Source organism: Pan paniscus, chromosome 1 (assembly GCF_029289425.2).
Source record: "Pan paniscus chromosome 1, NHGRI_mPanPan1-v2.0_pri, whole genome shotgun sequence".
NCBI lineage: Eukaryota > Metazoa > Chordata > Mammalia > Primates > Hominidae > Pan > Pan paniscus.
In genome coordinates, this window is record NC_073249.2 from 110,818,838 (window position 1) to 110,833,153 (window position 14,316).

The window sequence follows — 14,316 nt, forward strand, 5'->3', positions numbered from 1 at the left end:
ATGTTCAAACACCTAAAGGAGAATGCAATTAAAGAATTAAAGGAATCCAGAAACTGACATATGAACAAAATGAGAATATCAACAAAAAGAAATTATTAAAAAGGACCAAACAGAAATTCATGAGCTGAAAAATACAATAACTAAACTGGAAATTTCACTAGAGGGATTCAGCAGAAGACTTGATGAGACAGAGGAAATAATCAGTGAACTTGAAGACAGATCATTTGAAATTATAGAATCTGATAAGCAAAAAGAAAAAAGTATGAAGAAAAGTATATAGAGCAAAAGAGACTTAAGGGATACCACCAGGCAGACCAGTAGATGCATATGGAAATCCCAGAAAGATAAGAGGGAGTGAAAGAGGTAGAGAGATTACTTTTATTGGTAATGGTTAAAAGCATCTCTAATTTGAGGAATTACATGCATATAAAAATCCAAGAAGCGCAACAAACTCCAAGTATGATAAACCCAAAGAGACACATAATCAAATTATCAAAAGCTAAAGACAGACAGAATTTTGAAGGCAGCAAGGGAAAAGTGACTCATTATGTATAAGGGATTCTCTATAAGATTATCAGCAAATTTTTCAGGAGAAACCCTGCAGGCCAGAAGGCACTGGGATGATATATTTAAAGTGCTGAAAGAAAAAGACTGTCAACTAAGGATCCTACATTCAGCATAACTGTGCTTCAAAAATGAAGAAGAAATGAAGACAGTCCCAGGTAGTCAAGCCTCTGCTACCTTAAGCCACTCTAAATAATGATATCTGAAACTTCATATAGCCACTTGGCAGCAGATATGTGAATAGATTGGAAGGTCTGGGTGGAAGGGGACTCTTATTTATTTATTTATTTATTTTGAGATGGAGCCTCACTCTGTTGCCCAGGCTGGAGTGCAGTGGTGCGATCTTGGCTCACTGCAACCTCCACCTCCCAGATTCAAGCAATTCTCCTGCCTCAGCATCCCAAATAGCTGGGACTACAGGCACGCACCACCACACCCAGCTAATCTTGTATTTTTAGTAGAAACGGGGTTTCACCATGTTGCCCAGACTGGTCTTGAACCCCTGACCTCAGGTGATCCACCCACTTCAGCCTCCCAAAGTGCTGGGATCACAGGCGTGAGCCACTGCACCCAGCTGGAAATGAAGACATTCCCAGAAAACCAAAAGCTGAGGGAGTTCATTGCATTAGGCAACACAAATAAGACTACCCCAAGGCATAGAATAATCAAACTCTCAAAGGTCAAGGACAAGGAGATGATCCTAAAAGCAGCAAGAAAAAAAAGAAGCAAATAATATATAAGAGTTCTAATTCATCTGGTAACAAACTTCTCAATGGGAGCTATATAGGCCAGGAGGGATTCGGATGACATTTTCAAAGTACAAAAAAAAAAAAAAAAAAAAAAAACTGCCGTCAAAGTATATTTTATCCAGCAAAGCTACACTTCAAATACAAAGGAGAAATAAAGTCTTTCCCCAATAAACAAAAGCTAAGAGAATGCACCATTACCAGACCCATCTTAAAAGAAAAGCTAAAGGGAGTTCTTTAATGTGAAAGAAAAAAAACTAATGTGTAAAAAGAAAATATTTGAAGGTATAAAACCCACTAGTAAAATTAAGTGCACAAACAAACCCAGGATACTGTAATGCTGTAATTATGGTGTGCAATCAGCTAATAATTCTAGTATGAAGCCCAAAAGACAAATTTATTAAAAACAATCATAGCTATAGCAACCTGGTAAGAGATAGGCAATATTAAAAATATGCAAATTGAGACAACATAAAGTCAAAATGGGGGGTGAGTTAAAGTGTGAAGGTTTTTTAAATTGTTTGTTTCTATACTTTTCTAAGCTAAGTGATCATCTCTTTAAAATAATTTGTAAGCCTCATGGTAGCCACAAGGCAAAAACCTATAATAGACTCATAAAAATAAAAAACAAATTAAAATATACTACCAGAGAAAAATCACCTAATCACAAAGGAAGACAGAAAGGAAGAGGAATTATGAAACAAGAACACAAGCAACAAATGGCAGTAGTAAGTCCTTAATAACATTGACTGTAAATTGACTCAATTCTCTAATTGTAATGGCTCAATGAATAAAGAAAAAAGACCCAACTCTATGCTGCCTACAGGAAACCCACCTCACCTATAAAGACACACATACCCTGAAAGTGAAGAGGTATTTCATGCAACCTGAAACCAAAAACAGAGCACGAATAGCTATACTTATATCAGGTAAAATACATTATAAATCATGACTGCACAAAGAGACAAACAAGGTCACTAAATAATGATAAAGATGTCAATTCAGCAAGAAAATATAGCCATTATAAATATGCATCCAATATCAGAGCTCCCAAGTACATAAAGCAAGCATTAATAGTTGTAAAGGGAGAGATAGATTATGATACAATGATTATAGAGGACCTATTGTCGGTAATGGACAAATAATCCAGACAAAAAAATCACCAAAAAAAGTTGGAGTTAAAATACACACTATACCAAATAGGCCTAACTGATATTTACACAACATTTCACTCAAATACTGCAGAATATACATTCTTTTCAGCAGCACACAGAACACTTTCCAGTACAGACCATATCTTAGGCCACAGAACAAATTTCAACAAATTAAAAAGAGTGGAAATCATATCAATCATCTTTTCTGACCACAGAGGAATAAAACTGGAAATCAATAACAAGAGAAACCTCAAAAACTACACAAACACATGGAAATTAAACAACTTGCTTCTGAATGATAAATTGGTCAATGAAAAAATTAAGAACATTAAAAAATTTCTTGAAACAAATGAAAATGGAAAAACAACATACTAAAATCTATGGAATACAGCAAAATAAATATTAAGAGGAAAGTTTATTGGAATACACTTGTATCCATAAAGTAGAAAGACTTCAAATAAAACAACTTAATAATTATACTAGTCAATTCTCATATCACTATGAAGAAATACTCAAGACTGGGTAATTTATAAAGAAAAGAGGTTTAATGACTCACAATTCTCTATTGCTGGGGAGGCCTCAGAAAACTTACAATCATGGTGGAAGATGAAGGAGAAGCAAAGGCACATCTTACATGGCAGCTGGTGGGAAAGCATATGAGCCAGTTCAGGGGAACAGTCTTTTATAAAACCATAAGATCTTGCGAGATTCCCTCACTATCACAAGAACACCATGGGGAAAACCACCCCTATGATTGAATTATCTTCATCTGGTCTCTCTTGACACATGGGGATTATGGGGATTACAATTCAAGGTGAGATTTGGTTAGGGACTCAGATCCAAACCATATCAGTCATGCATCTCAAAGAACTAGAAAAGCAAGAACAAATCAAACCTTAAATTAGCGGAAGGAAAATAATAAAGATCAGAGAAGAAATAAATGAAAATGAAGCTAAAAAAATACAGATCAATGGAATAAAACAAGTTGGTTTTTTTGAAAAGATAAACAAATTGTCAAATCTTTAGCTAGACTAAGAAAAAAGAGAGAAGAGCCAGGTAAATAAACTTGGAAACAAAATAGGAGATATAACAACTAAGACCATAGAAATGCAAAGAATCATGAGAGACTATTATGAACAACTGAACACCAACAATTGGAAAACCTAGAAGAAATGGATAAATTCCTAACACATACAACTTACTGAGATTGAACCATGAATAAATAGATAATTTTAACAAACCAATAATGAATAATAAGATTGAAGCTGTAATAAAAAATTTCCCATCAAATAAAACCCCAGGACATGACAGCTTCATTGCTGAATTCTATTGAACATTTAAAGTAAAACTCTTACCAATTCTACTCAAATTCTTCAAAAAAATTGAGAAAAAGAGAATACTTCCAAACCTATTCTGTGATGCCAGCATTACCTTGATACCAAAACCACATAAAGAAACAACAACGTAAAAGGCTATAGGTCAGTATCACTGATAAAGTGAAAAATATCATTAAAAAAAAAAAAAAAATGGCCAAAACCACAATTACTTTTGCACCAACCTAATACTAGCAAACCAAATTCAACAACACATTAAAAAGATAATTTACCATTATCAAGTGGAATTTATGTCAGGAATGTGAGGATGGCTTAACATATGTAAATCAAGAAACATGATACATTGTATGAATAGAACCAAGAACAAAACACATATGATCATTTCAATAGATGATGAAAAAGCATTTGACAAAATTTAACATCCCTTTAGGATGAAAACCATAAAAAACTGGGTGTAGAAGAAACATACCTCAAATGATAAAGGCCAAACCCTCAGCTAAAATCATACTGACCAGGAAGAAATGGAAAGCCTTTCCTCTAAGATCTGGAATAGGATGAAAAGGATGCTGAATTTTACCACTTTTATTCAATATAATGCTGGAAATCTTGGCCAGAACAATTAGGCAAGAGACAGAGATGAAGGACATCCAAATTGAAAAGAAATATGTCAAATTAGCATTGTTCACAGACATGATTTCATACTTAGAAAAATCTAATGACTTCACCAAAGAGACTGTTAGAACTGATATATTCAGTAAAGTTGCAGGATACAAAATCAACATACAGCAATCAGTAGCACTTATATTCACCAGCAGCATACAATCTGAAAAAAAATCAATAAAGTAAGCCCATTTGCAGTAGTGATAAAATGCCTAGGAATCAATTTTATCAAAGAAATGAAAGATCTATACAAGTAAAACTAGAAAACACGGATGTAAGAGATTGAAGAGGATATACACCAAAAAGAAAAGATATCCCATGCTCATGGATTGGAAGAATTAATACTGTAAAAATATCCATACTATCCAAAATAATTTACAGTTATGCAATCCCTATTAAAATACTAATGACGGTCTTCACAGAAATAGAAAAAAATCCTAAAATTTACATGGAACCACACAAAACCCAGGAGAACCAAAGGATTCTTAAGCAAAAAGAGCAAAGCTAGAGGCATCAAACTACCTGATTTCAAAATGTAGTAAACAAATCTGCATGGGACTCGCATAAAAATGGACACATAGACCAATGGAACAGAATAGAGAACTCAGATATAAATACACGAATTTGTAGTAAACTCATTTTCAACAGCAGTGCCAAGAGCTTACAATAGAAAAGGACAGTCTCTTCAATAAATGGGAAATAAATGCTGGGAAAACTGGATATCCATATGCAGAAGAATGAAACTAGACCCCTGTCTCTCTCCATATACAAAAATCAAATCAAAATGGATTGCAGACTTAAATCTAATATGCGAAACTATGAAATTATTAGAAGAAAACATTGGAGAAATGTTTCAGGACATTGGTCTAGGCAAGTATTTTTTTGTGTAAGACCTCAAAAGCATATGCAACCAAAGCAAAAATAGAGAAGTGGGATCATATCAAGTTAAAAAGCTCTGCACAGCAAAGAAAACAATCAACAAAGTGAAAAGACAAAGTGGGAGAAGATATTTGCAAATTATCCATCTGACAAGGGATTAATAACCAGGTATTTAAGGAGCTCAAACAACTAAATAGGAAAAAACCCCAAATAATCTGATTTAAAAATAGGCAAAGGATTCAAATAGACATTTCTCAAAAAAGATGTACAAATGACCAAAAGGTATATGAAAAGATGCTCGACATCGCTAATCATCAGATAAATGCAAATCAAAACTACAATGAGATATCATCCCACCCTAGTTAAAATGGCTTTTATCAAAAAGACAGGGAATAATGAGTGTTGGCAGGGATGTGGAGAAAGAGGAACTCTTGTATACTCCTGATGAGAATGTAAATTAGTACAGACACTATAGAAAACTGTATGGAGATTCCTCAAAAAACTAGTAATAGAACTACCATATAATCCGGCAGTTCTGCTACTTGGTATATAGCCAAAATAAATGAGATCAATGTATCAAAGAAAGATTTGCACTTCCATGTTTATTGCAGCAGTATTCACAATAGCCAAAGTATGGAATCAATCTAAGTTCCCATCAACAGATGAATCAATAAAGAAAACTGTATATATGCAGTACATATACACAATGAAATACTATTCAGCCATACAATATGAAATCTTGTCCTTTATAGCAACAAGGATGGAACTGGCGTTCATTATGTTAAGTGAAATAAGGAAAAGATGAATATCGTATGTTCTCACTCTTATGTAGGAAATAAAAAAGTAGATCTCATGAAGATAAAGAGTAGAGTGACAGTTATCAGAGGCTGGGAAAAAGTAGCGAAGCCGGGGCATAGAGTTTGCTTAATGGGTACAAATATAGAGTTTGATAGAAGAAATAAGTCCTAGTGTTTAATAGATCAGTAGAGTGACTATAATTTACAATAATCTATCATATATTTCAAAAAAGCTAGAAGAGAATAATTGGAATGTTTCTAGTATAAAGAAAAGACAAATATTTAAAGTGATGAATATCCTACTTATAGTCATTTGATCTTTTCAAACTATATGATTGTATTAAATTATGACATGTACCTCTAAAATGTGTACCTCTATTACGTATGAATACAAAAATAAAATTGATAAAAAAATTTTAAAGGGAGTCCTTCAAGTTGAAATGAAGGATGCTAGATAGTAAATGAAAGTTATAAAAAATATAAATTTCTTTGGTAAAAAAATGCATGGACAAATTTATTTTTAACAGTATTATTGTAATCTGATTTGCAAATCCACTTTATTTTCTACAGGAGTTAAAGAAAAATGTATAAAATTAATTATAAATCTATGCTAATGGGTACATAGTATATAAAGATGTAATTTGTGACATCATAAGTCATGCAGAAAGTGAAGCTGTAAAGTGAATTTATATAAACAATTGATATTAAGTTAGTATCAATTTAAGACAGATTATTATAATTTTGTTATATGTAATCCCCATGGTAACCACAAAGAAAATATCTATAGAATATACACAGAAGAAAATGAAAAGGCATTCTAAACCTGTCACAAAAAAAATCAACTAAACAAAGGCACCAATGGAGGTAACAAAGGACACAAAAAATCTGTCAGGCATATAGAAAACAAATAATAAAATGGCAAAAGTAAGTCTTTTCATACCAGTAATTACTTTAAATGTACATGTATTAAACCCTACAATAATAAAACAGAGACTGGCAGAATGGATTAAAAAAAAAACAAAACTACTCAGAATCCAAGTATATGCTGTGTGCAGAGATTCACTTTAGCTCTAAGGATATGCATAGGCTGAAAGTAAGGAACAGACAAAGATATTCCATGCAAATATTAATAGTAACCAAGAGAGAGCAGGGGAAGTTAAGCAACTATTATACACAAAAAAAGACTTTAAGTCAAAAGTTGTTACAAGAGACAAAGAATAAAGACACTCAACATCACTTATCATTAGAGAAATGAACATCCAAACCACAGTGAGCTATCATCTCATATCTGTTAGGACAGCTATTATTAAAAAATCAAAAACAAAACCAAAAAATGAACAAAAACAAACCTCACCAAAAAATAAATAAATAAAAATTAAAAAGTGCTGGCACAGATGTGGTGAAATGGAAATCCTTGTACATTGTTGGTGGGAATGCAAAATGATGTAGCCACTGTGCAAAATGATATGGTAGTTCCTCAAAAAATTAAATCCGGGCACAGTGGCTTAATCCTGCAATCCTAGCACTTTGAAAGCCCAAGGTGGAAGGATTGCTTGAGTCCAGGAGTTTGAGATCAGCCTGGGCCACACAGACCCCATCTCAAAACAAAATTTTGAGACTCCAACAGATTTTAGCACTCCAACAGATTTTAGCACACCCACAGCCAAGAGGTGAAAGCAACCCAAGTGCCCATCAATGAATGAATGAATAAATAAAATGTAAAAAGTAAGGAAATTCTGAGACATGCTACAATATGAATGAACTTTGAAGACATTATGTTAAGTAAAAATAAGAGTCACAAAAAGACAAATACTACATGATTCCACTTACATGAAGTACCTAAAGTAGTCAAATTTGGAGAGAAAGAAAGTACAATGGCAGCTTCCAGGGGGTGAGGAGAGGGAAGGATGGGGAATTAATATTGTTTAAATAGTACCGAGTGCTAAGGTTAACACTTCTTCCTATCACTGTGGCCAATAGAGCCTGCCTTGACCATTGCATGGAAAGATTTTAATCTCTATGATACCAAGGCATCTTTGACTTTCTAATGCTGCTAGAGATCATAAATATAATGTCTATGTCACATACATACTAACACAAAAGGGTATTTTTATCTTATTACCAATGTACCTATTTTCTTTTTTTTTTTTTTTTTTTTGAGACGGAGTCTCGCTCTGTCGCCCAGGCTGGAGTGCAGTGGCGCGATCTCGGCTCACTGCAAGCTCCGCCTCCCGGGTTCACGCCATTCTCCTGCCTCAGCCTCCCGAGTAGCTGGGACTACAGGCGCCCGCTACCACGCCCGGCTAATTTTTTGTATTTTTAGTAGAGACGGGGTTTCACCGTGTTAGCCAGGATGGTCTCGATCTCCTGACCTCGTGATCCGCCCGCCTCGGCCTCCCAAAGTGCTGGGATTAAAGGCGTGAGCCACCGCGCCCGGCCTATTTTCTTTTTATATAATTTGAGATGTGATATTTCACTCATATCAGTAAGTTAAATATTTTGGTATATGGATAGCAAAGATAGTAAATGACCATTTCCTTGACGGAATTAATTTAGGAGCAACGTAGACCCATAAGTGGTCTAACGTACATTTTTCTCCCAATCTAAATGTGTCAGATTTACTTGGTGCACATATTAGTCTCCCTACTTAAAATAATCATGCTTCTTCATTCTACCTGTTCAAATTCCACCCATTATTTAGAGCCCAGGTGAAGGCAAATATTTTACAAATCATTTCCTGACTATCCCAGCCCATATTCATCTTCCTAACCTCTAGTCTCTATTTAATCATTTAGTGCTTAGTGATAGAATGCTTTGTATTATTTGCTATCATTTTATATTTTAAAACCAACTAAAATGTATGAAACAACTGATAACTATTCCAGCCTGAAAGGACAACCTGAGACAGTGATACAAGGTAAATTCAATAAAACCAAAATGTGAACTTGTTTATTCTCTTTAAAGCCTACCCAACATGAACATGAGTTCAAAAATACTATTGATTTGGGTTATCCAATGAGTTACTTCTAAAAACTTGTTTATGGAAGACTGGAGGAATTCTTTCCTTCTCTCTCACCCCCAGCACACACACATAATACAACACACACACTAGCACACACACTCAACCACACATACTTGGACATGAGTAACAAGTGTATGGAAAGAAACTCTCTGGATACTAAAACAATAGAGCACACTACGTGTGCTCAAAATTCACACACCCACAGTCATCTATAACCTAAATTCAGAGTCCGTTTCATTGGTGGTTAGGGCACGCCTCTGGGCATTGAACTGCTGGGTTAATCTGGGAATTATTCTTTTAGATCAGACATGAAATCAAGCAGAGAAAAATGTGAGAGGAGGTGGAGGGTAGTTGTCTTTTTCCTGCAATAAGAAAATGTGTATTCCAACAAACTGAAGAAAATTGAGTTCACTGTTTATAGTTAAAACTACATATTACTTTGAGTTAAAATTCTTTCTATTAATACATAAGATTTATTGAAGTTATATTGTTTGAGTAGGATCAAGAAAGCTGAATATTATTTCAGGTTTTCAAGCCATAAGGACAAATAGTGCCTTTAGGTTTTCCATTCAACTAGGAAAATTATAGCTTCATATTTGCAACACTAAAGCTAATGCAGTGTCAGCACCTCCATCAAACTCCGTTGTTCAGCAGTTTATAATTCAAGGAGAAATGTTCACTCCAAGACCAAACTTGGCCTACACAATCTCAAAGAAAATGGAGAAAAAATTATTTTGGCTAGCGCTGACTTATAAAAGCAAAAGAGAGGGTGCTTTTACAAAGTGCTTTGAAAAACATCTTTGAGAATTTGAGAATGTAACTGGGGATTACTGAGTTGACATCCAGCATTACTACAGTTATAGAAAGGACCCAAAATTCCATGACATCACATCAGCATCAGGAGTATCATAACTACTTTCATGAAATTCTTCATCAGGACTAATTTCCTTATCAAACAGAATTACTGTTAATAGGAAAAAAAACAGTTATAGTGGAAAATAAAGACAGGTAAAAATTTCTCATGAAGGCAACACAAGACTTTAGATCCATTTTCCCTTTAAGTACTAACTCTCTAGTGCACCATACAGACATATATAAAATGAAAAAAAAAATTTTTTTTCCCCACTTTTCAAAGTAGTTCATAATGGCGGGCTGGAATTTCCAGAAACAACTTTTCTCTTCCCAAATGCTAACTTGTACGTAGAAACAGCTTAATGTAGAAGGGGATTTCCAGCTGCAGGTGACAAGAGCTATTGGGCTCCTCATTTACTGAAGCTGGGTGGGGAGCCAGTGAATTCTGGGATCTCATGCACTTTGAAGTCCTGTGGTAGGTGGTTTGTAGATTGCCTGGTGCCTTTGTGGCATTCTGTGGGTAAGTTGGCCGCCAACCCCTCATTGCTCTGATCTCCTACACCTTAAAAATATGTCAAAACTTTAATATAGTGGGATCAGGGCATTATATTAAAAAATCATCTTTTCCTATCTATACAAGGCTCCCTTGTACTAAATACAGTGTAATTCTAGGCACTCCGTGTCTGTTTTCACTCAGCATTTATTAAAGCCCTACTATGGGCCAGGCCACAGATGATTTGATGCGATTCTCATCCTTTAGAAGGTTTCAGGAGAAAACAAAAAGTCCATAAAAGGAATTCCAGTACAATTGTGGAGTGCCATCTGGACGACTTCACTGAAAAGGTTCTGGAGGTGTCAGAGCGACACCTCCTCTCTTCCCCACTACGCAGTTCTCACCAACCTTTGAAATCACACTGACTCACCTGCTGGGTGTTCCCTTAAGTTCCGTTCGTTTATCAAGCACTTCCTGTCCCTGGGACCCTGGGTCCTGGAACCATCAGGCCACGGAGAGATACGGATGAGAGGGCGAGCCTTAAGGCGTCGCCTAGGAGGGTCTGGCCGGGCCTCTGGCATTGCCGGGGGCAGGGAGGGCTTAAAGGGCTCAAGGCTCACCTGATTGAACTGTGCAGCTATGAGCGAGGGTTCCCATATCTTAGAACTGGTGTTCACAGTCCCTCCTTTCTCCTTCTTGGGTGCCATGCAAAGGACGGGAGAAGCATTGGCCTCTGAACTGGGCGCAGGCCCTGCCTAAGCGTCCCCGCTACCACAGTAACCGAAGCCTCGCCCAGTTCCTGAACTACGTCGGCTCCCCTCCCCCAACCCCGTTCAGAATCCTTGGGTCAACCGCCTCCGTCTCCACAGCAACGGAGTTTCAGAGCGCGCGGCAGCTTGGGGGCGGGGTTCCCAGTCCCCAGGTCAAATTTTAGGACTTTTCAGCAGGAAAGCTGCACAACTGGAGGAGGGCAGGACGAGGCTGGCCTCGGCAGGTCGGGCTACGTTCTTCTACGGTCTGAGGCGTTGTCTAGAAACTCAAAATCTCTGGAATCCCATCCAGGACTCCTCCATCAAGATTTCTTCCGATCCTGAGTAACCAAGATTGGAATACTGACCCCTTCAGGAGGCAGCCCATGCCGTTTTTTCCCAACCGCTCTAATCTGCCCCAAATGCTTCCTTATATGAATCCATATTTGTCTCTCCTTGACCTCTACCCTCTGCACTGTTTCAGCCTCCGCCTCTGGGGCCTTACTAAACAAGTCCAATCACCCTTCCACGTGACCCCTTATCTAACTGTAGGTGGGATTAATGTACTTATCTGCCCAAACAGCTCCAGTCCTTTAAACTGCCTTTTATTGATTGGTAAGTAGACTTTTTTTTTCCCCTTTTTTCCCACCCTGCACTCATGAATATCTAAAATATCCTGGTTGGACAAGTTTCCCAAAATAATGATAGTAATAAAAACCATTGTTTCTTGGGCACTGGTTATATGCTATATACAAGATTATTTCATTTAATTCTCACAACCACCTTATCCAATTCCCACAGTGTCTGATTGATGGTGCCAGGATTAGATCCCAGGATTATCTGAGTCACAGATCTAGTGTGCATAACTGCTACACTGCTGTCTACTACTGTTTTAGGCCTGCCAAAATGAGGGATACCCCCTTCTGGAGCTAGATTTACTTTTGTTTTTTATTGCAGTGAGACAAATTTGAGGACACCCTGGGGCAGAGCGCAACCAAAGGTGCCTTGCGGTCTCATTAGTCATATAGAATTCAGCACTGATCAGGGCTTAACTAGCCATTAAGGCCCTGCACTTTGCCTAGAGGTGAGATGCTTCAGTTATCCCAGTGGCCCAGATGAGTGAGGTGATGCAAGCCAGAAACTTAATTTCCCTGGGCACAACCTGATGAACGGGTGACCTTCCACGGGGGATGTTCTAAACCTTTTAATTGCTAACCCTTTTAATTTCTTTGAGGAATAAATTGAGGGAAGGAGGATAGTGCTATCCAGCCACTAGCATCCTTTTTCATTTGGGGGGAAATTTTAATGATGATGCTTAAACTTTTGTTCGTAATTTGGACCATGAAAGGAAGTTTATCTTTCCACCCTAATTCTTTAATATAGTTAGAGTGAGCCCTCCCATCATCACAGTTCTTCATCCCTGGATTTAACCAACTTTGGAGCCAAAATATTAAAACATAAATAAATATACAAATAAAAATACAGCATAACAACTATTTTACAGCATTTACATAATATTAGATATTATAAATAATCTAGATATGATTTAAAGTGTAGGAGAGGATGTGCGTAGGTTATGTGCAAATACTAGGCCATTTTATTGAGAGGTGAAGCCAGCTGGACTTCCTGGGTTGAGTGGGGACTTGGAGAACTTTTCTTACAACAGGATTGTAAAATGCACCAATCAGCACTCTGTAGCTAGGATTGTAAAATGCACCAATCAGTGCTCTGTAAAAATGCACCAATCAGTGCTCTGTAGCTAACAAGGGGATTGTAAAATGCACCAATCAGTGCTCTGTAAAAATGCACCAATCAGTGCTCTGTAAAATGCACCAATCAGCACTCTGTAAAATGCACCAATCAGCAGGATCCTAAAAGTAGCCAATCGTAGTGACGATTGAAAAAAGGGCGCTCTAATAGGACAAAAACACAACATGGGCGGAGACAATAAGGGAATAAAAGCTGTCCACCACCAGCCAGCAGCGGCAACCTGTTGGGTCCCCTTCAATGCTGTGGAAGCTTTGTGCTTTTGCTGTTTCACTCTTCACAAAAATCCTTGCTACCACTCATTCTTTGGGTCTGTGCCATCTTTTTTTTTTTTTTTTTTGAGATGGAGTCTCACTCTGTTTCCCAGGCTGGAATGCAATGGTGGATCTCGGCTCACTGCCAGCTCTGCCTCCCAGCGGAGGCAGACTGGGTTCACAACAGTCTCCTGCCTCAGCCCCCTGACTAGTTGGGACTACAGGCGCCCACCACCACACCTGTCTAATTTTTGTATTTTTAGTAGAGATGGGGTTTCACTGTGTTAGCCAGGATGATCTCCATCTCCTGACCTCGTGATCCTCTCACTTCAGCCTCCCAAAGTGCTGGGATTACAGTCGTGAGCCACCGCACCCGGACAGGGTCCATGCCATCTTTAAGAGCTATAGCACCGTGGAAGCCTGGGCTTCATGCTCGAAGTCAGCGATACCATGAACCCACCGGCAGGAACGAAATGCAGACACATCATTAAGGGACTTGAATATCAGACATTTTTCTATCAGAGAATGTGAAGGGTCCTGGAACCAATTCCCTGTGGATACCAAGGGACCATTGTATTAAAGAAAAATAATTTCTAGAAACAGTCTTTCACAGAAACTTTACAGAAAAATACGAGTTTTTATTTCTTGCTGGAATAAATACAGTTCATCTTCTTGGGAGGGAATAGATAGATCCTATGGCAGCCTGGCCATAGGCTAAATAATTTACATCTGGAAGCCCTCTTTTGTCATGAGAATAAAATAACTGATGCATGGTAATGCCAGAGAGAGATCTGCCAGAAAAGAATTTTCCTGAGAGTCTATAACAACACCGAGGCTGCTATTAATTTTCATAGCATTTTCTCCAAAATTTTGTTCCTCACCAAAATTTTTTCAGCATTGGTAAGATGAAAATTTTCTTTGTATTATGGCTAGAAAATAAAGTTGAGTCTCTTTCAGACCAAAAAAAAAAAAAATCTACCTAATCATTAATTAGATCATTCTAAATTTTGATTAAGTTCTCATAGTTTTAAACTGGGGGGAAAAA

The 14,316-nt window shown here is 37.2% G+C and overlaps 1 protein-coding gene across 2 annotated transcripts in view; it reads right to left on the reverse strand.

The window, feature by feature from the left end:
- The window catches only part of SPAG17 (sperm associated antigen 17), a 231,618-nt gene extending 220,222 nt beyond the window's left edge, over window positions 1-11,396 (reverse strand). For both annotated transcript variants that reach the window (XM_057302678.2, XM_034929773.3), the window contains exon 1: window positions 11,122-11,396. In XM_057302678.2, coding sequence (XP_057158661.2) covers window positions 11,122-11,208 — 87 coding nt within the window. In that variant the 5' untranslated portion in view covers window positions 11,209-11,396. The remainder of the gene's footprint in view (window positions 1-11,121) is intronic.
- Between the last annotated feature and the right edge of the window lie 2,920 nt (window positions 11,397-14,316).